Source organism: Nipponia nippon, unplaced genomic scaffold (genome assembly GCF_047370975.1).
Source record: "Nipponia nippon isolate SJK-2023a ecotype South Korea unplaced genomic scaffold, ASM4737097v1 scaffold_2, whole genome shotgun sequence".
Taxonomy (NCBI): domain Eukaryota; kingdom Metazoa; phylum Chordata; class Aves; order Pelecaniformes; family Threskiornithidae; genus Nipponia; species Nipponia nippon.
Window position 1 is genome coordinate 37,660,945 of NW_028262336.1, and position 22,013 is coordinate 37,682,957.

The 22,013-nt window shown below is 43.5% G+C and overlaps 1 protein-coding gene across 5 annotated transcripts; it reads right to left on the bottom strand.

Moving 5' to 3' along the window:
* Positions 1–122: 122 nt before the first annotated feature.
* DDX3X (DEAD-box helicase 3 X-linked) lies at positions 123–19,031 on the bottom strand. Of its 5 annotated transcripts, none has more exons than XM_087758793.1 (17): positions 18,867–19,028; positions 16,246–16,303; positions 15,146–15,196; positions 9,799–9,922; positions 8,454–8,594; positions 8,271–8,370; positions 7,571–7,706; positions 6,995–7,080; positions 6,247–6,345; positions 6,009–6,169; positions 5,657–5,801; positions 5,401–5,545; positions 4,903–5,084; positions 4,695–4,812; positions 4,087–4,243; positions 3,003–3,127; positions 123–2,650 (listed from the first exon to the last, which is right to left on the bottom strand). In XM_087758793.1, the coding sequence occupies exons 1-17, from the start codon at positions 18,909–18,911 to the stop codon at positions 2,568–2,570; spliced, it is 1,956 nt and encodes a 651-aa protein (XP_087614919.1). In that variant the 5' UTR covers positions 18,912–19,028; the 3' UTR covers positions 123–2,567. The 5 variants fall into 5 exon arrangements, with proteins under 5 accessions (XP_087614919.1, XP_087614918.1, XP_087614920.1 ...); XM_087758792.1 differs by having other exon boundaries at positions 3,003–3,130; positions 18,867–19,027; XM_087758794.1 differs by lacking the exon at positions 18,867–19,028 and adding an exon at positions 9,215–9,368 and having other exon boundaries at positions 3,003–3,130.
* Between the last annotated feature and the right edge of the window lie 2,982 nt (positions 19,032–22,013).

A 22,013-nucleotide genomic window follows, 5' to 3' on the forward strand; every position in this document is an offset into this window, starting at 1 on the left:
TATAATCACGCTGATGTGTACCACACTAGATTCACCTGCTTCCAGAGTTGCACATGAATGAGGCTACTTGGGCTACAGATCTTGTAAACCAGAAGAGTGACGCTTCACAAATGAGTAGACTGTGCAGTTCAACTTTTTTATTTTAATAAAATCAAGAATATGCACAGCACATGCAGTGCTAGCATCTAAACTAATACAATAAGCAATTCTAAACCTACAGTGACTTGAAGTTCAATTTTCACATTCAGCAAGTTTAAATCCATTCTTGCATATTGTTTTGAATCCTTGTATCTGAACTGAAAATATTGCTGGCTGATAAAACTTGCTAAAATGCACAAGTCACTGATTATGCCAATACAACAAAGATAACCACATGTTTGAGGATTGCAATGTGCCAGACATTCACTGAAAAAAAAAAAAACACACAACTAAACAAAACTCACGCAACAAACATCTGAGAATCTGGACACTTCACATCAGTGTTTAGAAGTGTTTCATTAATATCTTAAGACAAGTGTATCAAAACCTTGGCATGTTTAATTTTAAGTTGCCAATTTTTGTTTTACTATCAGAAAGTTATGGCTACACTGCCAATGCCGGGTCTGCTTAATTTGACTTAAGAGTTTAATATGACTTAAACATTAAAAGCTCACACTACCCCGAAATATATAATTTCACGCATACGGTGACATTCAACATTCAAGTGCCAGTGTTTTTGTACTGTCTTTTGGTCAAGTTTCTTTAAACTTTCAAAGAATCACTTTTAGGCTTACAAAAATAAATATTTGTCAAAAATGTTCAATAAATATTACACAAAACTAGCAGCAAAAAGTATCTAGAAATCTGTCGTGTGCAAATAGTTTTCTTCCCAGCTATCATTCCCATGGTCCCAAATAAGTTTTAGAATCTATTTCCTTCTCCTTAAACAAGCTGCGTTCAATCTCCAAGAGACAAAATAAGATTGGAAGTTAAGGACACGCACACAAGACATATATAAAATTCTCTGAATGTGCAATAAAAGAAGTATTTTGTAAAAAGTTATGGGCAAAATGTACAAGGGCCTAAACCTAGACTTGAAATAGCACCATAACAAATGACCTCAATACTGTCAAGTGCACCTACTTAATAAAAGTTTTAGAACAAGGCACAATACACTTGAAAAAATCTATTGCACTTTAGGAGATTTTTGCCATTTTCCTATGCCACTGTAGATTAGTTGTTGTTAACTGCTCTGGCCACAAAGTTAGCACAGAAATTCCAAGTGGCAGAGGCAATTTTCTGGTGGACAATACTTATCTTTGGCCAGATTTAGCATAAACAGACTATAAATACAATGGAAACCTATGCAACTAAAACTGACTAAAACTGCACTTTAATAGCAGAATTGAAACCTTGTGCAGTTTATGTACATTTCCAACCTCTGTGATCTCAGGTTTGTTTGTTACTCTTCTGGAGCCATTTTACAAAGTCTACAGTAAGCCAGTTTAACATCTCCACGCAGCTTGAACAGAGTAATGTGAATCTGCATTAAAATAAAGCCTGCTGCATAATTCTTCCTGTTCATACCCTCTTGACCAAAAAACATCAACACTAGCATGCGTTATTAGACCAAAAATTCAGTCAGGCCCTTAAGGAGGACCAATCACTGCCATGGTCAGCCATTCTACCATTTCAATTTCATATGGCAGGCATTTTTAAAAAGTCTAAATAGATGAATTCTCCTAAAAACTATTTCAAGTTATCAGACCTTTAAACGTTCCCTGTAATGTTCTGCCCACATTTGGCTAGCTCACATTAATGATCTGCCTAAATATTGAAAAAGGAATTGCTGTATTTACTTGCATTAACTTCAAAAACAGTGCTTTTAATGTATGCATGTATCCATACATCATCTCATCATGACTGGAATGGCTTATTAAAGGCTATCAGGTTCTAAGTACCTATCCAGGATAGAGTGAGCAAATCAGAACTTTAACTTAGTACAGTTTTGCCACATTAGAAACTAATTGCATTGATATGCTTCAAGATGTTTTATTTTTCAAATCTGCAAATACCAAAAGCCCTAATGCAGGCTACCGCATAAGTTTTTCTTTGTAATATTATGGATGAATCAGTGATTCCTGTTTAAGTTGTATCACACCTGTGTGCCAAGGTTTGATTTTAGCCCAAGTTCAGTAATTTTTATTTTGTCAAAACAATTGATATCTTGAGCATTACTGAGCCAACAGGACATCAAAATAAAAGTTGTCTAAAGTTAAAGGCACAGTACATTAACAAACAAATGATCCTCAGTCACAAAATTATAAATGCAGTTTCTGGGTGGGGATGGGTGGGAGGGGAGTTAATCCTGACTACAGCAATAGAGTCTTCAAAACCACCTTCAAGATAGGGCTACTTGTTCCTTTGTTTCCATCTTGTGACCTTGAGCTCCCTTAAAAAAAATTTCAGTGGAGAATCACAGCTGGTAATGTACTGCGAGTTCTTGAAGCTACACAAGGTATAGTCTGGCTAAGTTACATGTGGTTTCCATATTAGCTTGTTTGGTAGGTTATCTGCTGCAAGCAGATTCAGTTGCCCCACCAGTCAACCCCCTGGGAGTTATAGTTTCCTCCATATCCATCACTGTTGTAGAAGCCTCCATAACCACCACCTATGAAAGGCAAGAGAAAGCGATGCTTAATTAACCCGCTAAAGACTTGTGCCTTCACAACAAGAAAAAAGCCCAGGGCACAGACAAGATGTCTATTATCCATTAAAGGAAACCCACCCAAAAGTACTGGCAAATGCACACACTGAACTAACACACTAGAGAGACAGGTAGCATCAAACCAATCAAAGACAGGTAACTTGCACTAGCCTAGATCCAAGAAGGATGCTGAGACGTTGCATAACAAGCACCAGCTGACCTCATATTTAAACATTACCTCCAGAAGTTTTACTATAGCAAGCATTTTAGATGTGGGTTTTGTATTTGCCAGCACTACCTGCCCAGTTTTTCTTACCTCCAAATCCTCTGCTGCCACTTCCTCCGCTGCGGCTGCTGGTTGATCGACTGCTACTAAAGCTACTGCTACCAGAACCGCTACTTGTTCGGTAGTCTCTGGCACCAAATCCTCCGCTGAACCTACTGCTGTATAAAGGAAGAAAACAAACACTTGAGTAAAGTCAGTGGTATCTTAAGCACTGCAGACATAGAGGTTACTGAAGTACTGAATTTCTTCAACTCTAGTTACCAACTACAGCCAGCCAACAACCAGTACAAGTGGTAAGTTCAGCACACTTTATAAGCACCCTAATGCTATATGAAAAGGGCATTCAAGATGGCAAAGGGAAATTTACTATTCAAGCAGGGTCATGTTGAACTTGCCATGTTACACCAAGAATTACTTTCACAGGTCCTGGTAAGATTTGATTCAGTGCAGCCTCTGCTCCACAGAATTTCCAAACCTATCTTAGTGTTAAGTGATGCATTTATGACCACCTTTCATATTGTAAAGGTGACTGTCCTTTTCTACAAGTATACTTCTGAAGAAAAAAAAAAACACAACTAGAATTCATGGGGTCATAGGGTTGTTTCTCCTCCTACCCCTTTAAGCCATTAAACATAGCTTTGTATTACCAGCTTAAAAGCACTTTAGGTTTCCATAGCAGAACTGTTTTACAAGTGGCCTCACCCCTGCAGTGCAACTCATACCTTTCTTGTTTTACGTCAGGAGGCATGCATTACCTTCTCCTAAACATCAAAATAGCTGCTTGAAGTACATCTCTGGCACATGCAAGCATGCATTTCTAGTAAGTGTTTTGTAAGCGCTTTCACAGAGCTCTAAAGCCATTTTTGCCAATGTCATTCTACCTCAACTGTATCTAGTTGCCTGCTTAAGAGGAGAAAAGTCTTACAGGTTAATTGCCTTATGATAAGATAGAACAAAACCCGACATTAAGCTGTTGCTTCTAATGCGCCTAATTCACAGTTTATACTGCACTGGTTTGATTTCCTCTAACTGTATTTTTAGACTGAAAACAAAGTCACAGAACTGACTCTCACAATGGATTAAGTACACCTTTAGCCAAAGTTGTGACCATTACCTCTTGGATCGCCCACGGCTGCCACCTCCTTTGTGATGCTGTTCATAAGCCATGTTTTCCAGCCAAGATGGTACTTCTTGCTTAGCCTCAACAAGAAGATCAAGCAAGTCCTTGGTGATGTTTATGTTCCTCTCATTGAAGAATGAGGTGGCAAGACCTGAAGTAAAAATTCAGTTTTAGCCCCACACAAAGCAAATACACTACAGCACTTAAACTCATTCCACACTCCCCTTTGCAGCTGTGACAAGTACAATACCGGATTCCTTATAGCTGAGCTTGAGAACACTAGAATTACCTGAAGAGAAACTAGTTTAAAAACATTATTCTACCACAGCTAGTCACAAAAACCCTGGCTATTTACTGACAAGACACAGAAGACACCAAGCTTACATGTGGCATCAGAGCTTTTTAATAGCAACAAAAGCACTAGCTACAGGAACTGGTTACTTTCCACACCGCCTGGACAGCAGGGACCATCTTCTGGTCACAGGAGGCAGCGCAAGGGCTTCTCTCAAGTACTTAGTTGCAATTTGCTACTTAGTCAATACTACTACACCTAGCAACCTAGGTATGAAGTGCTGTCTATGAAAATTCTAGATCATACTTACCAAGGTTTCCTACTCGGCCTGTACGACCAATACGATGTACATACTCTTCAATGTCACTTGGCAAGTCAAAGTTTATGACATGCTTTACATTTGAGATATCCAGTCCTCTTGCTGCTACCTAGTGGTTAAAGGATTAAATAAAATCTTAGTAAAATGCCACAGGCCAAGTAATACACTTACTGGCTCAAACTTCATAGATTTCACTTACTGCTGTGGCAACAAGAATTGGGCTCTTGCCCGAACGGAACTGGTGCAGTGCTTCCTCTCTGTCTCTTTGAGAGCGATCTCCGTGTATACTTGTACAGGCATATCCTTCATGGTACAGGAAGTCCTCGAGAGCATCCGCCCCCTTTTTAGTTTCCACAAACACCAGAGTCAAGGAATCCTTGCCTAACAATAATTAAAGCACAGGTTAGCAGAAGAGCTGCACAGAAAAAGACTTGACTCCACCCCCTGGTAAAAGGCAGTTTCAGTTCTCTGTTCCTGTTTATTCTAAACTGAAGACACTGGAGACCTCCCTTCCCATTTTATGTAGTACCAGAAGAGCTTACATCAACTTAAAACTGATATTTAGTCAGTGGAATACATTAACTGCGTGTTAAGGAAATAACTTCTATGAGTAGGTGAACGAAAGGGTATTATTTGAGTCATTAGATTTGCCTCATCTGAATTTTGCCTTATTTGCTTATCTGAAAGTGGTCTTTACCTGTGGCATTTAGCAGGTCAAGCAGAAACGATCGTTTGTCTGACTCTTCCACCCATACTACTTTCTGCGTGATATTCTCAGATGTAGAACCTACTCTGCCAACAGCCAGAAAGATATATTCATCAAGGAAGTCACGAGCAAGCATCTAAAAAAATGGAAGAAAAAAAAAAATCAAAATAGTATGGTTTTTTCCCCCCTTCCACAGATGCAATTTGGGACTATGAAGTGTTAAAATATTTGAACTTTTGTGAAGTACCTGGATTTCCTTGGGGAAAGTAGCACTGAACATCATTGTGTGACGAACCCCCTTTGGTGGCATGGTATCTTGTTCAACAATTCGACGAATTTGAGGTTCAAACCCCATATCAAGCATTCTGTCAGCTTCATCAAGCACCAGGTACCTAAATAGTAACAAGAAGGTTATTCTTCAGAGCTTTTTTTCCTTAAGCTGTCACCCAGCACAGACACTGGACTACAAGTTCTCGACTAGATGTTTACACAGTTTGAAAGCTAGAACTTAAGTGTCATTAACTCTAGATCTCACTTTAAAAAAAGAACAGCTTCTACTTGTCAAGTCATTAGCATATGGACAAGAACACTTTACTTACTTGCAGAAATCCAATCCAATTTTTCCCCTCTCCATCATATCAACCAGTCGTCCTGGAGTTGCTACAAGCAAGTGACATCCACGTTCTAAGTCACGTATCTGCTGACCAATGTCTGCACCACCGTACACAACACAGGGACGAACTCTGGAACGGTAGGCAAACTATAAAACAAGGTAAATTAGCTGTAAGAAAAAAACTGTACCTAAGCTATTTTATAATTACGAACTCCTAGATGTACCTTTCTGGCTTCCTCATAGATCTGCACAGCCAGTTCTCTAGTGGGAGCCAAGACCAGTGAGATTGGGTATTGCTTACGGCGTCCATACCTTCCATTCTCCTGAAGGGGAAAAAAAAAAAAATGTATTTGGCATGAGTACCCCAAATATGGGAGGAATTAAAACAGCTACTACAGGCAATATTGAAGACAGGTCACCAAGTTTGTCTTAACAAGAAAGAAAAAGTATGGCTGAGAGCCAGCTTGTTTTAAGCACTGCATCTGAAGACTCTGCCCTACTACAGGACCTGAGATTCAGCTGTTGGTTAATAAGTTAAGCAGCAATATAGCTGCACAAGCTTGGTCTCTACAACCTGCACTGTGATCTGTAACTTAAGCAACAGAGAAAAAATAGCCATAAAACCTGCTACTTCCTATCCTAAAGTCACTACAACATAGACACATGTGACCAAGTAGCTGTTTTGTAGCAAGGGAAACGTCTTCAAAGCTTATGCAACAACAAAACCACTCGTAAACAATCTTTTCTCTAGACAGTTATGCATATGAACTCTTTAGGTAGGAAAAAGTGTTCCGCAGTATTTTTCAAGGGAAATAGCTAAAGTCTTCTGGAAGTTGAGAAGCTTGCCTATCCTACCCAAAATAATAATGACATTTAGGCCCAGCTATTGTGTTCAGTAGCATACATCAGCATAGGGGGCAAAAAATACACATTGGTCATAGCTTTACCAGGACTGGGTATTTAAATACTTGCCTTCATAGCTCTCAAGGCATCACCAGGGCCATCTGCATAGATCTGGCTCAGTATCGGTAGAAGAAATGCAGCCGTTTTCCCAGATCCTATTAGGACACAATTCAGTATTATTAATAGTTATTTTCTAAGCTACTGTACTGTCTACTACAGCAGATACTCCTCTATCATTAGCATATACATATTCCCAGTAACATCTGCACTAGCATATGGATACCACCTATGCCATTGGAGTGCACTACGTAGCCAGTGGAGGTTATCTACAAAAGACTTATCACTCGGCACCACAAAACCCTGAAGTAAATGCAATTTAAAGCCATGAAAATTTTTCTCAGGACAAACACAGTAAATCCAGTCAAGCCACATCTAAAGCAGCTGCAAGACTCTCTAATTTACAAACTTTACAAATTTTTACTAATTTACAAAATTTGTAAACTAATTTACAACACTGCAGGTATTTCAGTATACTCTGAACAGAAAGTTGTACTACCTTACAAACCTCTGGCCTGCAGCTTGAGGAATATAAGACCCTACTCCCTATATTGAGAGAGACCAAGCAGTAAAGAGTTAGTAACTTACCTGTCTGAGCACAGGCCATCAAGTCTCTCTTTTCTTTAATAATAGGTATTGCATGTTTCTGGACCGGAGTAGGACGGGTGTAGCGTGTGAGCTCAATGTTTCCCATAATAATTTCTCCCATGTCAACATCGCTGAACTGTAAGACATTTAAAATGAGTAAGATGGGAATCCTTCCCTTCAGCCACCACAGAACACATCATTCAGTCTAAGAAGTCATTTGTTAAGTAGCTTTTGTTTCATCTCTTCCTATAGAACTTGCCTATTAAGTTTACAGATACTCAGGAGCTAGTTACCAAGAATCTGCTACCTGGTCCAGTCACATAAGCGATTCTTAAAAAGCCAGCCAAGCTTCAAGTGCAGACTACACTAGCATACTAAGCACAACACAATGCTCAGGCTTAAGCAGCTGCTCCAACAAACCAGCACCTCCAAGCACTTCTTTACATGTTTACTGTTTAAAGACAAGTCACATAGTTAAAAGTGAGTCACAAGTGTTAACTGAACAAGCTCACACAACTTTTCCCATGTCTTAGTTCATCATATGAAACCCTGTTGTGCAAAACAGCTTAGCTGTAAAGGCGGCAAGATAGTATTTTCTCCCTAAACTTAACACAAGCATGACATCAAGTTTCACATGCAGAACAGTCACTGTTAAGATACATCAGCAAACCAGACTTAAAAAAAAAAAACCCAAACTTACACTTTCAATATGTGGAGGACAGTTGCTGCCTGTTGCTTCAACAGGAATGTCATCATATTTCTCAAAGTTAATGCCAGTATTGCTTCCTGAAAAGAGCTCTCTGAAAACAGAAGAGAAAGTATGTTACTTGCTAGACACATCAACTGACCCTGTCATGAGAATTTACACTACTCCATCACTTACTGTTCCAGGCGTTCACTTGGGGGAAGAGGCTTTGACCAGTCATCTTCATCTGATTTGTCACACCAGCGGCTATTCCCACCACGGTCAAATCTACCAAAGCCACTCCTATCATAGTCGCCACCTCTTCCGCGCTCTTCATACCTAAATACAGCAAGAATATCAGGCCACCATTCCTGGGCAACAGGATTTTTTGACATGCAAAATTAAAGCTATAATAATCTAGCAGCATATGCTCTCTGCATTAGCCATACAACTGTAGAACAATTCAAAGTCATCAGATAATCTGTACTTGCTTCTTCTTGACCTACAAACTGAAATGAGTTTAGTTCCAGCCATCAGACTAGGTCATGTTTTTCTGTGTCATACACAGAAGAGTTAGTCATGATTTCACAACTCAGTTTAGCTTAACACACTGAACCTTGTATCAAGATTTTTTATTTGGTTAAGTGTAACAGCTGTAAAGAATCAGTCATGTGCCAGCAGAGCTGCAATTCCAGCTGCTCAGTCTTTGCCATTTTTTGTAGTGAGCTCTGCTGAAACCTCTTAGGAGACATTGTTTGGTACTCCCCCCCTTTCTCTGTGCCTCATTTTACATAGGTCTCCCACATCCAGACAAAACCCTCCAGTGCTGCAATTTGTTCCTTTATTCCCCCACCACATATGTGACCAAACTAAACACCTCAATGACATGTCATATTATTTTATAAAGAGGGAGCTCACCTGTATTACTGACTTGGAAAGAAGGTGGAAAAAGTCCTTACCTCAACTGTTTAGTTTTTGGTCTGGTAAAGCATGTTTGAGAAAAGTCTGGACACAGGACTAGCGCCAGCTTTACTAGTCGATAAAGGTCACTCTCACCACACTTGTGCATACAACGCATGATGTGTGTAAGACTGATCAAGTAAGGTAGAGAACCTGCAAGAGTCTCACCCAGTTTTATTAACTACACTTTTTAAACAAGAAAAAAATCGAAATTAAAAAAAGATAATCCATTTTGATGTAGTTGATGTGCTCCCAACAGCTCTTCATGATTCTTCTGGAAGTAGCCACCCATCTAGCACTTTTTTATTGAAATGGTTAAGTCAGCAAGTCATTATAGCTGCAGTGAGTGGCTGGTGGTGGACTACAGGCCACGTTTTTCAACACATGCAAGTTTCCCCATCCTTGAACTCATGTAGCTTTAAAAGCAAGGTTCTCTCACTCTCTCCTCTCCTCCCCTCCCATATTCCTCCTATCTTATCCTGTTGTTCACACCTAGAACTCAGATTTTAACATCAAAATTACAGGTCCACTACTAGAACTGAGACAGACTTCGTATGCACCACCCAGACAAATAAGTACTTGCCTTCCTCCTCTTGATCCATTTCCACGGTCAAAGAAGCTTGATTTTGCTCCACGGTCAGACCGTGCACCAAAGCTGCTGTATGCATCCTTGTCTCTGCTAGAACTCCAGCCACCACTATCAAAACCTAGTAGAGAAAGATATAGCCATATATTACACAGCCTAGTCTTTTAAAAGAAAAAACTAAGTTCTTTCCAGTAAGTCTTCACTGGAAGGTCTACAAGATTGAAAGGCAGGCAGTCCTTCAAGAATGGAAGGTGTACAGATGTTCAGACTTTCTCAAATAGGGATTAAGCATTTCTCATTGCCTATCAGAACTTGATGAAACCCCTCCACTCATGTACAGGTATGTTATTTCTTTAAAACACTGCACTTGCCTCAGTGCTAGTATTTAAGTTGCCTACTCTGGAAAGATGGGTATCAGAAGAAACATTAAGACAGTAAGTCTTGCCAAGCCTACATTATCTTTCCAACTTCAACACAAATCCTTGACGATGCATTTAATTTTTGTGATGTTAACAAGGCCTTTGATGGAGATCAATAAATGGTATTAGCCCTTGTATTAGAAATCCATAGAGAAGTTAGAATGTTTTGTCATACTGTAAGTACACAGAGCAATCTGATCTACAAAGACTAAAACAAATTAACAGCACCATGCGGAAACAAGAAATACGGAGTTCTTCACAATGAATGACCACATTGAATTGTTCGGCAGCACTTTCACACCTACCTAGGGTAGATGCCTGCTTTGGTATGTTAACTTAAAGAGGACTAAGTAGCATAGAAAGTACATCAGCTTGCCATGACATAAAGCCTCATTTGTATTCAGCTACCAGGGGCTGGGAGGTAGACAGAAACATAGAGCATTAAACAGTGCTTTGGTACTAGACTAAGAGCTTAAGAATTCTGATTCTGAGTTCCAACCTTTGCAAGTTTGAAACCATGACCCAACCAGAGTCTCAGCTATGGGATTCTGGCAGAGAATAAGTGAAATAATTAAACAGGTAAACAAATAATGTCACTCTGATTAGTGAGCATGCTTTTGCCAGCTCTACAGCACAAAACCAGTCAAGACCTATGCACCAGACAATAAAAGCAACCACGAAACAAAATCACTCTGAAGAAAGGGGTTGTTCTAGACCCTACCTCTCTAAAAAAGCTTTGCTACAACAATTACCCTACCCTGTTCTCTGTTCTCCCCCCCCCTTTGTTTTTAAAGTAAGAAATTCTACTCCCCAGAATCCAGACATGTGCTAGTCACAAGGCAACTTTAAAAACTAGTGTGGTCACTCTAACTCATTTTGTCTGGCTAACTGAAGCAGACAGCAAAAATAATCCATGCATGAAGTTTATTAGCACACAAGATCATGGAATGCTTCACTACCTCCAAAGTGCTTTAAGAAGTAACTTTAGTCCTTAAGGATAAATTAAGGACACAGGAATAGCATAATCACTTCATTAACACATGAGAAAGCTATTTGTAGCTTGTTTAGAAGGCATGTAAATCCAGATTTTACTAGGAGAAGCTTTCAAACTACACTAAAAATATTGGGGTATGTTATCCTGCCAAGAGATCTAACAGCAGTAGTACTGACAGTAATCTTCACATAGATGTAGTTTCTCATTAGTGAAAAATCTGGGCTGACTGTACTACATTAAGATCTTCTACCAAGTCTGAAAAGTTCCAGAAAGGAGTCAAAATTTTATACTCCAAATAGCATACAAAGTAAGCTTACTCATCTAGCTTGTTACTACACTAGTTACTGAAGCTGGTACCCTGCCATATTTTTCTTTAAGGTAGTGCAGTAACTTCTAGGCCAAGTCTAACAAATACATATATATACCCTGCCTGACAATTAGAGCCATTAATTCCACTTTCAGTTTGGCATTCCTAGTTTTATTTTACTTGTGGATCAACATAGAAGAACAGAGGTCCATGCCACACAAGTAAATTCTAAGCAACCAGCTAGCAGAAGGCATCATCACTATTTAGAACAAGACACAGCAAATTAAAATCAAAAACTAATACACTGAGACAACGCATAACAGACCATAGATTGACTTCTCTAAAGCCAAGAGAATCATCATGAGACCATGCAAGAATTATCAGGAAATTCCTTAAAACATCAAGGCTTTTTTTTTTTTTTTTTTTAAAAAAAAAAGTAAAAACCTGTATAGACTCCATCCAGCACATTTCTTACTGAACTCCAAACTCATCCATTTGGTAAGTTAATGAACCTCCAGAGCAATTTTGTAGTTCTTGCACCTGAATAGTGGTAGAATTGCCAATGCTTCTCCTCAATCAGCATCTTAATTCACATTTTATAATGCTCTTAACACAAACCATTGTCAGATTACTTGAAAAGCTGCCACATGCAGCAGCAATCATCAGTTTTTTAAAGATGGGAAAAATAGTTAGAATCATAGAAGCCTTTAGGTTGGAAAAGACCCTTAAGATAAGTTCTAACACCTACTCCTTGTTCTACTATAGATCAGATTTGACTACAAATATCCGAGACCAGCTTCCAGGAAGTTTAACAAGAAAATGACATGACAACAAGCTTTAGTGTTATCAAGTCAAGTTCATGGTAGCAAGACACTTTAGACCAGGCAGGCCTGCATACTGAGCTCCATACACTGTAGCTTCAACAGCTGCAAAACAGAACTGCCATTAAGTAACCAACAGACATATTTTTAAGCATGCTCCTATTCCTGAAGTTCTGTATTGCCTTGTTCCCATGTACAAAGCCAACAGATTACTAATAGGGGCAGATCTGCAGGTGTATGGAAAGAGTAAGCCGAAGAAAGCACTGTAGTTTTAAACAAATATTCTAGATCCCTTAGTGTGCTTCCCCTGTCAATACCTATTGAAACCATGAAGATGCTTGGCTTTTCATGAACACGAAGAACAGCTGTTTTTAAAGTATTAAATCCACTGCCTTAAGCAATTTCTTACTTAGCTGCAAGTAAGCCCGTTGTGCAACTTTAGTGTCTATGAATTACTATACCATCATCAGCTACAGAGGAAAGTGAGAACCCCAAGCTAGAAACTACACACTCTTTGTTTCTAGAGCATGTCTAAGGGAACAACACACAGGAGAAAAGCAATTCTCTTCCTTTTTTCAAGTTTCTGAATGCAGTAGTAGTTAATTAATTAACACTTTCACAGAAGTCCATAAGGTCATGGTATGTGAGCAAGGCAATTCTACTGGATTACTGAAACACAGTTCTACCAAGTAGTATAACTGATTTTTACATCAATAAAAATAGTCAGGTTACTACGCTTGTAGGCTGCATCAAGTTTTGTTACATGGTCAAATACCACTATTATCCAAGGCCTCTTTTGCCTGTTGCTTGCTAATGTCTACACCTTGAAAAATCTGTTGCTCAAGATTCCAAGGAGCAGCCAATATACAGGACAGCTTCAACACAGCCAAAGCAACAATCATTAATTTAGTTGTTAATAACAGAAGCAAACATTACTTTTATGAAAGTACAACTGTGTAACAGACTTCAAATCAAACACATGAAACAGCTCAGCTTTACACCCCTGTACTGATATCCACTTTCCTTCTCAGTAGGGGCCCTGAACCGGAATCGTAGCTTTTCCATGTAGCCATCATGACCTTTGTCACAGGAAGCCATGAGGAGTCTAGTGATACAGTACTCAAACAGGTTCAAAGAAACTTTTGAAATGTTAGGTTTACCAAGGAAAGCTGGCAGCCTATATTCTATCAACTGAAAAAGCCATGTGTCAAACTTAAGTTTCATGGCTTGTTTACCTTCTTGCAAGGTGAAGCCTGAAGCCCCCAGAAAAGGCACACATCACATATATATATTGCAGTGTTTGAACTCTGGTCTGCACAGAAGAGACAGTGACAGTCCAATACATAACAGGTCATGACATGAACTCAAGGTCAAAAACTAAAGTATCCCTCCATATCCAATATCCCCAAAGATTAAACTGGAGTTTCGTACAAATTACCATATAGGGAACGGAAATCCATAAAGAGCAAATATCCACAAGCCAACTTTGAGTTGTTTCCTGCTTTTGAGAAACCTGCACTTTCCTCTCAGAGTTAGCTAGTCGATTTCTTGAAAGACTGCTCACATCCGAGATTAATGTGATCAGGAACCTCCAGAGTTGCCAACCAGCTCCTCTACTTTCCCCCAAAACATTCAGCTCTCGTGACAGGCTGTTCATTATTTCGTGCTTTAGGCTATGCTTCCTTTAGGTAAGAAAGAAACCACTAGCTTGGACACAGGCAAAGGCAAGACAAAAACGGACTGATCTGTTTCTTCAAATGGCATAAAACTGAAGTGGAGCATTTTTCATCTAGTCAAATTTAAAATTACATAGCTCCAGAAGTACTATTGAGATGTATCAGCATATACTTCAATATTCTCCTGCCACCCACTCCTGATGGAAGAAGTCCTCTTGCAGTATTGAAAAAGAGAATCTGTGGAAGTTCACTGCTTTAGAAACAGAGGAGATTTAAGTCCTCCTTAAGTTGTAGCGTAGCAGAAAGTATTTTAGTTCCTCTATTTCAGTAGGTGTTAGAGGAAGTGTTTCTCTTGTATCTGCACAAGTTATTAGACATGATAATGCATGCTGCAGTGTCTGCAATTTTTACGTCTTACAAATAAAGGTCATTATTTACTTCACTGAAGAACTCCACAAAATTTTTCTTCTTTATGTTTTGTTTAGAACAATCAAGTGCGAGATATAATGGCCATGTCTCAGCAGAAACCCCCCTGTGTAAACACGTGACCAACACCGGTCATGTATTTCATGTTTCATGCACCAGCAGCCCACGTTTCCTTCTGCAAGTACTCTTGTGGACTTCAATAAAAACTACAAGAAGCTAAACAAGGACAACATCTCTTAACTGTTTTGCTTCTCATGCTCCCTAGTTAAGACCAAGTAGTATAAAACATCCATTTACAAAGTGAAACTGTGCTACTGTTCTTATTAAACAACTGGTTAGTACAAGTTCCACATCACAGTCACTAGAAGCACAAAACCTGGTACTCCCAAAATCCGTTAAAAGGGATACTCAAGATTACAGAGCTAGTCAGGTTAAGATGGGAGATCCTGTCTTGCTTCAGTCAGTTAATTGCTTAATGACATATGGGAGTCGTTTTGCCAGTCAGATACTGAACTTGAGCTTAGAATGTAACTTGGTGAAGGAACCAAGAATTGCACGCTAAAAGCAAAAGATTAAGTTGCAGTGTTTTGCACAGAATAGTTAAGCAGTCTGTATAACTGCCTTTAACAGTCTGTTCCTAGAGACTCAGAAGCAGGCCAAGAACCAGTTACAAGTGTTGCCACTGTATTTCTGATACATACCCTGTTTTGAAGCTTCCCTGTTCCGCAAGTGAGGAGGAATGTATCGGCCTTCTAAAGGACAAAAGAAAGGTAGCGTTACAAGACTGCAGCATTAGCACCTTTTGAGATATTAGCCTTTCCAACAACAGCTTCTCGTTAGAAAAAAAAAGATGTCTACCTCACAAGCTTTAAGGCCTCTTACAGCATCTGTAAGAAGAGTCCTTTAATACAGCATGCTTAATAATACTTCTCTCAGAGGAGCAACGCAGTGAAGATTAAGTTCCTGCATACTCATTTAGGTACTTTAAGGCACAGATGTCTTGCTGTTTCTTTGACTAAGTTGTACATGCCCTTTATGAATGTTACAGTGTCTGCGATTAAAGCCTGTCTTCCTAGAACTCATTAAGGCTTAACCTGGTGCCGGATACTTGAGCAGCTTAAGATTTTCACTGTGTCATTCAAGTACTGGCACTCACAGTATCAGTACTACCTGTATTTTTCCTTCCTTTTAAATTCAACCATCCGTATCTACCAGTTCAGCTCAGATCAAACCAGAAGCCAGACATAATTGCCTCTGAATAGCATTCTTCATTTACAATCCAGAAGCATCTGTCTGCTAAGCAACATGAATCAGAATGTACCAGGCACAAGCTGAATGTGAGTTCCTGGAAGATTCCCCTCTCTTCTTAACATACTTAAGCCTTGCATGGCAGAGAATGCAGTTTCTACTCAAACCATTAGGATTAGTACAGTTAACTATGAAAACTTTTTACCTTCAAACATTCCAACTCTAGCTGGATGTTTTGAGAAGACAAATCACATTACTACTACCATCAGTGGCCTCAGCTGTTTGACTAGAGGCAACAGAAAATCTGGGATAAAATTGGAACACTAAGTTCTCTCAAGTTGGTTAACTACTTAAGAAACTTACACATGCCATATCACTGCTAAGTAAGTGCTCCTACCTAAAGTATGTAGCATTTTCAAAGCAGGCGTAACTAGCAACCTCCCTGATTTCCCCATCAGCCTCTGACTCTTTGCTTCAGAAATTACTTTTCACAGCTACAAAACCCTTATTTCTAAAACTGTGTTTGTAAGCTTGAGGACTTGCATGTACTTACTGCTTGAAGAGCTTCCTTCACTCTGAGAGTCTGAGGAATTCAAGTCTAGACCAGAAAACTAGAAGAAATAAAACAAGTATCAACATGTTATATCATGAATTTATGCTAAGAGACAGAAAGCCCTTTCGCTTATCAAGAGCAATCACTGTTCCAACAAGTTATTGCTGCAAAGAACTTTATTTATAGTATCAGTTACATCTCCTGTAAAGGAGAAGAACCAAAACCAGAGTTAGCTCTCAAGGCTATACCATCTTCCAGTGTCTCCACATCCACCAATAAACACACACCACAGGCGGCAAGACCAGAAGTCTCTTACATCCAGCAAATCAAATAGCACAGACTTCTGCTTCACACACTATATGCAAGCTAAACAGCCATTTAAAATAGTCTTTCAGTCTGCTCAAATACATTCTGATTGAGATCAATGGCAATTTTTTTTTCAGGTCTGCAAGAGACCACAGCCCAAACAATACCTATTCAGTTGGGCACCTCACTTGCAGAGACTCAGCTATTTCTTTACACTGCATTAACACTACTGAGACATTCTAGTCTTCGTGTCTGAGGCAGCCACTGTTCACAAAACATCAGGTGACTTCTTCCTACAATGACTTCGGCAAATACAATTTCTAGTTTGCTTTTCTAAAACTTCATTTACAGCCTTCAGTCTCCCCGTAAATTCTACCAAAAGGTATTTCAGTTCAGGCACTACTAGCACGTAACCCAAATGTTTTAGGTCAAACACAATATGGACTCATTCCAGCAGAAGGCAGTGGGCAACTCCTAAAGCTTACACATCCGCTTGTTACAGTTGTTTGCCTGCACAGCAAGATTAGAAACTTATTTGGGAATAACAAGACATGTTTAAAAACAATTAAATTTTATGCAAGACCAATTGCACAGAAGTGTCTTTCAGTATGATCTGAATCAATCCAAAGCAAAGATTCCAACATACGGTCCTAGATGTTCAGTTGTGTGTGGTGCCATTTAGAACATCCAGATTCTTGGAAAATCCTCCCATGGCAGGCCTCCTATCATCCCCTTTAAAGCTCCTACTTAAAATCTGATCTCTTTCGCTGATCCGAGCATCAACATGAGACTAAAGAATGGTTCTTATTTAGACAGTAAACAAAGACTCTCCACTAGGTAAAAGAGGCTCTTCAGGAGCAGCAAACAGAAATGATGCATCAATCTTCTCGCACTGGACCCTCACCGCCTCCGCCGTGGGGGCAACACTTGCCAAAAACATCGATCTCGGAGATGGCGCAGCGAGGAAGGCCGGCGCGGCCGCCATCTCAGTGCGGCGGTGCAGCCGGCACTGCGGGTTGGGATTTTCGGCGCAGCAGGGAGCAGCCGCAGCCGCCCAGCTAATCCGGCAGCCGGCACCCGTCACGTGCTAGCGGGGGGGGAAGGGGGGGGCAGAAGAAGGGGGGGGAGGACCGGCTCCCTGACCTACTTCGCCGAAGACTCCCGAGCAGCGGCCGCCCTAAGCCTGCGAGCAGCCGGGGACGAGCGCTGCCCCGCCACGCCAGCTGCCCGCCCTGGGTCTCGCTGCAGCACAGGGGCCTCTTCCCGCCCGCCCCCCCGCCTGTCTCCAGAGATTAGATAACCATCCATCCCCTCCACACTGGGCAGGGGCCTGCGCCTGACTCCGCCCAGCAGAGGCGGGGGGGTGGAAAACGTAAGGAGCAGGAGGAAAGAGCAGGAAAGAAAAAAAAAAGAAAAAAAAAAAGGAAAAAAGCGAGAACAACAACGTCGCGGGCCCGGGAGGCGCCCCGACACACGCCGGCTGGGGCGCTCCTCGCCCAGGCCCAACTGCGTCACCGGGGCCCACCGGCGCCGGAGGAAAGAGCGGGAAAAGCCGCCGCCGGGCCCCGCGGAGGCAGCTCGAACAAAGGCAGCCGCCAGCGCCCCCTCCCCCAGCCCCTTCCCCGGGGAAGGGGGCGCCGACACAAAGCGCCGTCCTCCCCCACCCCCCGCCTCGCCCCGTCAGAGGCACAATGGCCGCCATTTATCGTGTCTTTCTCCCTGCCCCCCCTCCCCCCGGGCTCCCTCCTCCTCCTCCTCCCCCCGCGCGGCCATTCCCCGCCGCCGCCGCCAGGGGTCCCAGCAGCCAGCGTTACCATCGTCGCTCGCCGCCACACAAAAGCCGGGCCTGGAGCGTGGCGAGGAGGCCGCGGGGGCAGGCGCAGATCCCGGGCTGGGCCGCTCGGGCGGCAGCGGCGGTCCCGTCCTTCCCGCACCGGTCCCCCCCCACCCCCCTCCCCGCCGCGGCGATGGCGCGCGCCCCCGCGGGAAGAAACCCGGCGCGGAGCCGCCGCGCGGCGGAAACTGCGCCACAACCGAATACGCCACAAACCGGCCGCGTCCGGGGGAGGGGGGGCGGGGGGAAGGGTGGGGTTGCCGGCAAAAACACGCTGGGGGGGGGCGAAATCACGACGCAACCGCCGGGGACCGAGAAGCGAAGCAAGTCCCACGAACGTCCCTCCCGCCATCCCTGCCCCACGCACTTAGGGCCTCCCCCAGGCTTCTCCTCCCGCCCCGTCCGCCGCCGCGCTCCGGTTAACGGAGCGGCCTGCGGCCCGCCCCCCCCCCCCGGGCGCATTCCGGGGCCCGTCCCTCACCTGCTGGTCTAGACTGAGGGCATTTTCCACCGCCACATGACTCATAACGAGAGATCGTCTCGGGGTGTCCCGCTCCGCCTCGAGAAATTCAGATTCGCCGGGCTGGGAACTCGCCGCTGCTGCCACTCGTCCGCCGCGAATCGCTTTCCTGACTGAGCCCCCCCCCGCCTCGGCCCCGGCCTTTATACAGTCCCCGCCCCCCGCCTGCCCGCCGGCGCGCGCTGACTTCAGCGCGCACGCTACCGCCCCTGCCCGGGCGCTCCCTTCCCCCCCCGCTCCCCTCGCCCAGCGCTATCGCGAGACGAACCGACCGCGCTGCGCCGGCGGGGAGGCGAGAGCTATCGCGAGATCTGCGCCGGCTCCCTCCGCCCCCGCCGCTCGGCCCCCTCGGTGAAGGGCGCTCCGGAGGTGTCGCGAGACTTGGGGGCGCCGGGCCCGCGCGCTTGGCTGGCGATACCGCGAGGTTTCCCTCTCCACCCCCCCCCCCCCCGCACCCGGCGGCCGCTCTCCTCCCCCGCGGGGGGAGGACGGCCCCGAGGTCTCGCGAGATCTCACGACCCCCTCGGCGCCCTTCTCCTTTTGTTCGGCGCGCTCGCGAGAGCGCCCCGCCGCGCGCGCGGCTGAGATGTCTCTAGAAGGAGTCGGATGCTAGGTCACGTGGGTGGGCCCGGCCGGCGCCCGCCGCCATCTTGTGCGCTTCCCCCCGCGCAGTGGCGTAGGTCCTAATAGAGGCGCGGCGAGCCCGCGGCGCGGCGACGGAGCGCGGCGAGGGAAGGAGGAGGGCGCTAGCGGTGGCGCGCTGTGGGGCCCGCCCGGCTTGAGTGTCACCTAGAGCGGGAGCTGGGGCTGTCGTCCGCGGGGGAGGGGCTGGGGGTGCTTCACCCACAAATCCACCGAAGCCTCCTGCTTCGCCTCCCCCCCCCGCCACACACACACGCAGAGGTCCCTACAGGGTGCCTTTGCAGGGCAGGAGCTCGGGCTCCTTCCCGTTACAGGCTCCACTGTGCACCTTGGTATTAGTTTCTGCATGCTTCCTGAGAGGTTCTGTCACCTCAGCCTTTTCCAGGCAGGCCCTCTCGCCCACACTGGGCCAGCACAGCTCAGCTGCCCTCAGCATGGATGCAGACGCATTAACTAGCAGCCCTGGCTGTGCCTACAGGGCTACAGAATGATGCACTGTGCCTAGCGTTCAGTTTAACATCACTGTGACCCACTCACCCCAACACAGCTAGTGTTGGCCACCAACACCAATTGGAGACATCGATATCCTTCTTCCCAAAGCCTTCTGTAGCCATCACATCTGCTGAGATGCCAAAGGTCACCTCTATTTTCCCTGTAGCAACAGTTTTACCAAGCTATTCCATTATATCCACAAAAAGCTACACCTTGGACTCAGTAGGACTCACGTTTACTGTTAGCCTGTAAAATGCCAGTCAGATAATAAGCATTACGCTCCCTGTCACTTTCCAAAAAAGAGAAACAGCCTCATACCCTCCCATCACAGCCTGCTGACACAGAAAATACTGGAGCCATTTCCTTGAATTGGGGTCAGTAAAAGTACTGACAAACATGCTTACAGGATGAGGATGCCTCTGAGGCTATTCAGTCACAAGGAAAAGGACACGGGGCTTGCTTGTCCTTGATCCACACACAGCAATTATTCCTCCATTTCCCTCCTCCTCAGGCTCCTGCCTCTTCCAACGAGAAAGTATAAGGGAGATTAGTACTCCAGAAGGATGGCTAGATTCACTGCAGGGATTTAAAAGCAAGACAGAACTTTTCCATGGTACTCGCACATAAAAACACCTATCTTTACCTAGTTTTTCCTGAACACAGAGTTCTTTCACATAGCTGCCTTTCAAGCTGCAGCTCTAGAGCCAAAATCCTTCCATTCCAGAAATTAAGCCCTACCAGATTTAAACACCCACAAACAAATCCTTAAATGAGCAGCACATACTCCTCACAGACAAACCAGCCAAGCCTGTATAGGACAGGGTCTTTCCTTAAACAAAACATTTACCATTCTTCTGCTTTGGTCTTCCATAACGCTTCTTTTAACCAGCTACAGCTCCAGAGTTAAAGGTTTATACTTGTCTGTCTTCCCCAGGTGCACCTATTTATGTCATTTAAATACCTGCAGGTGTGTTCACCAAGGCTGCCTGACAGTTAAAGGAAAAAGAAGATTCTATATTTTTTAAAAAGCTGTTATTGGACTTAGGCCCAAATTGTGTTTTTCTGAAAGCAAATCTCAAATAAATCTTTTAACTCCTTTTCTTCTTACAACTTGGCAGACAATTCTAAATTCTAAACAATTCTGCAATGTTTACATCCCTACAATGTCTGCAAAGCTTCTGTAAACAAGAGCATTGTTTGATATAATTCGTATGCACTAGAAAATGACGTTAATTAATCCTTCCTCACTGTACAGGTTTTAGAAGTATCACAGTAATTTAATTCCTGGTCCTGCGGTCAGGAAGGCAGGTGAGCCCACTCGCCTCCGTGACGGGTTAGCAGAGGGGCCGGCGTGTGTCATACTGTGCGTCGCGCTGGCAGTGCGCTTCCACGCAGCCCACCCAAGGCAGGGCAAATTAGAAAGCTGGAGTCTTCTGCTGCAGGCTCGGAAGTGCTCCCCTTGCTTAGGGAAGTCAGTTTTCCCTTTGTTATTAAGTTACCATCTGCATTAGGCAGGACTATGTATTCTCAGTTTCGCTTTTTATTCTCCTGCAGCTGACTCAGAGACAATTCACTGGAGGAAGTTGAGCAGCTAATGAGTACTTGAGTCAAGCATTAAGCTAGCACTGGAGTCCTCACAAATCCTGCTCGCTGTCTGTTAAACTCAGTCAGTTTTTGCCAATGGACTCAAACAAAACTGCTTAAAACCTGACACTGCTGGGTGCTTGGACACTCAGTTCTTAAATCCTAGCAGGATTCCTGAATTTGCTATTCCCTCACCTGCAGAGCCTCATCTGGTAGGCGTTTGAAAGGCTACACTGTTAGCCTCAAAACAGCTAGAGATACAGCTTTCTCAGTATTGAGGAGATCGTCGCTGTGCATTAGGAGAGCAGTATCCCTGATTGCCACCGAGCAGCGTGGGCTGTAGTGTCAACACCGTTTATGAAGTTGTAGCTGCCTTTTAGAATATTTTGA

Coding starts and splice junctions, on each gene's coding strand:
- DDX3X (XM_087758790.1), bottom strand. CDS start 18,911: ATGAGTCATGTGGCGGTGGAAAATGCCCTCAGTCTAGACCAGCAG. Junction 4,813..4,902: donor CAATTCTTGTTGCCACAGCA/GTAAGTGAAATC, acceptor TTTAACCACTAG/GTAGCAGCAAGAGGACTGGA. Junction 2,651..3,002: donor TGGCAGCAGAGGATTTGGAG/GTAAGAAAAACT, acceptor TGCCTTTCATAG/GTGGTGGTTATGGAGGCTTC.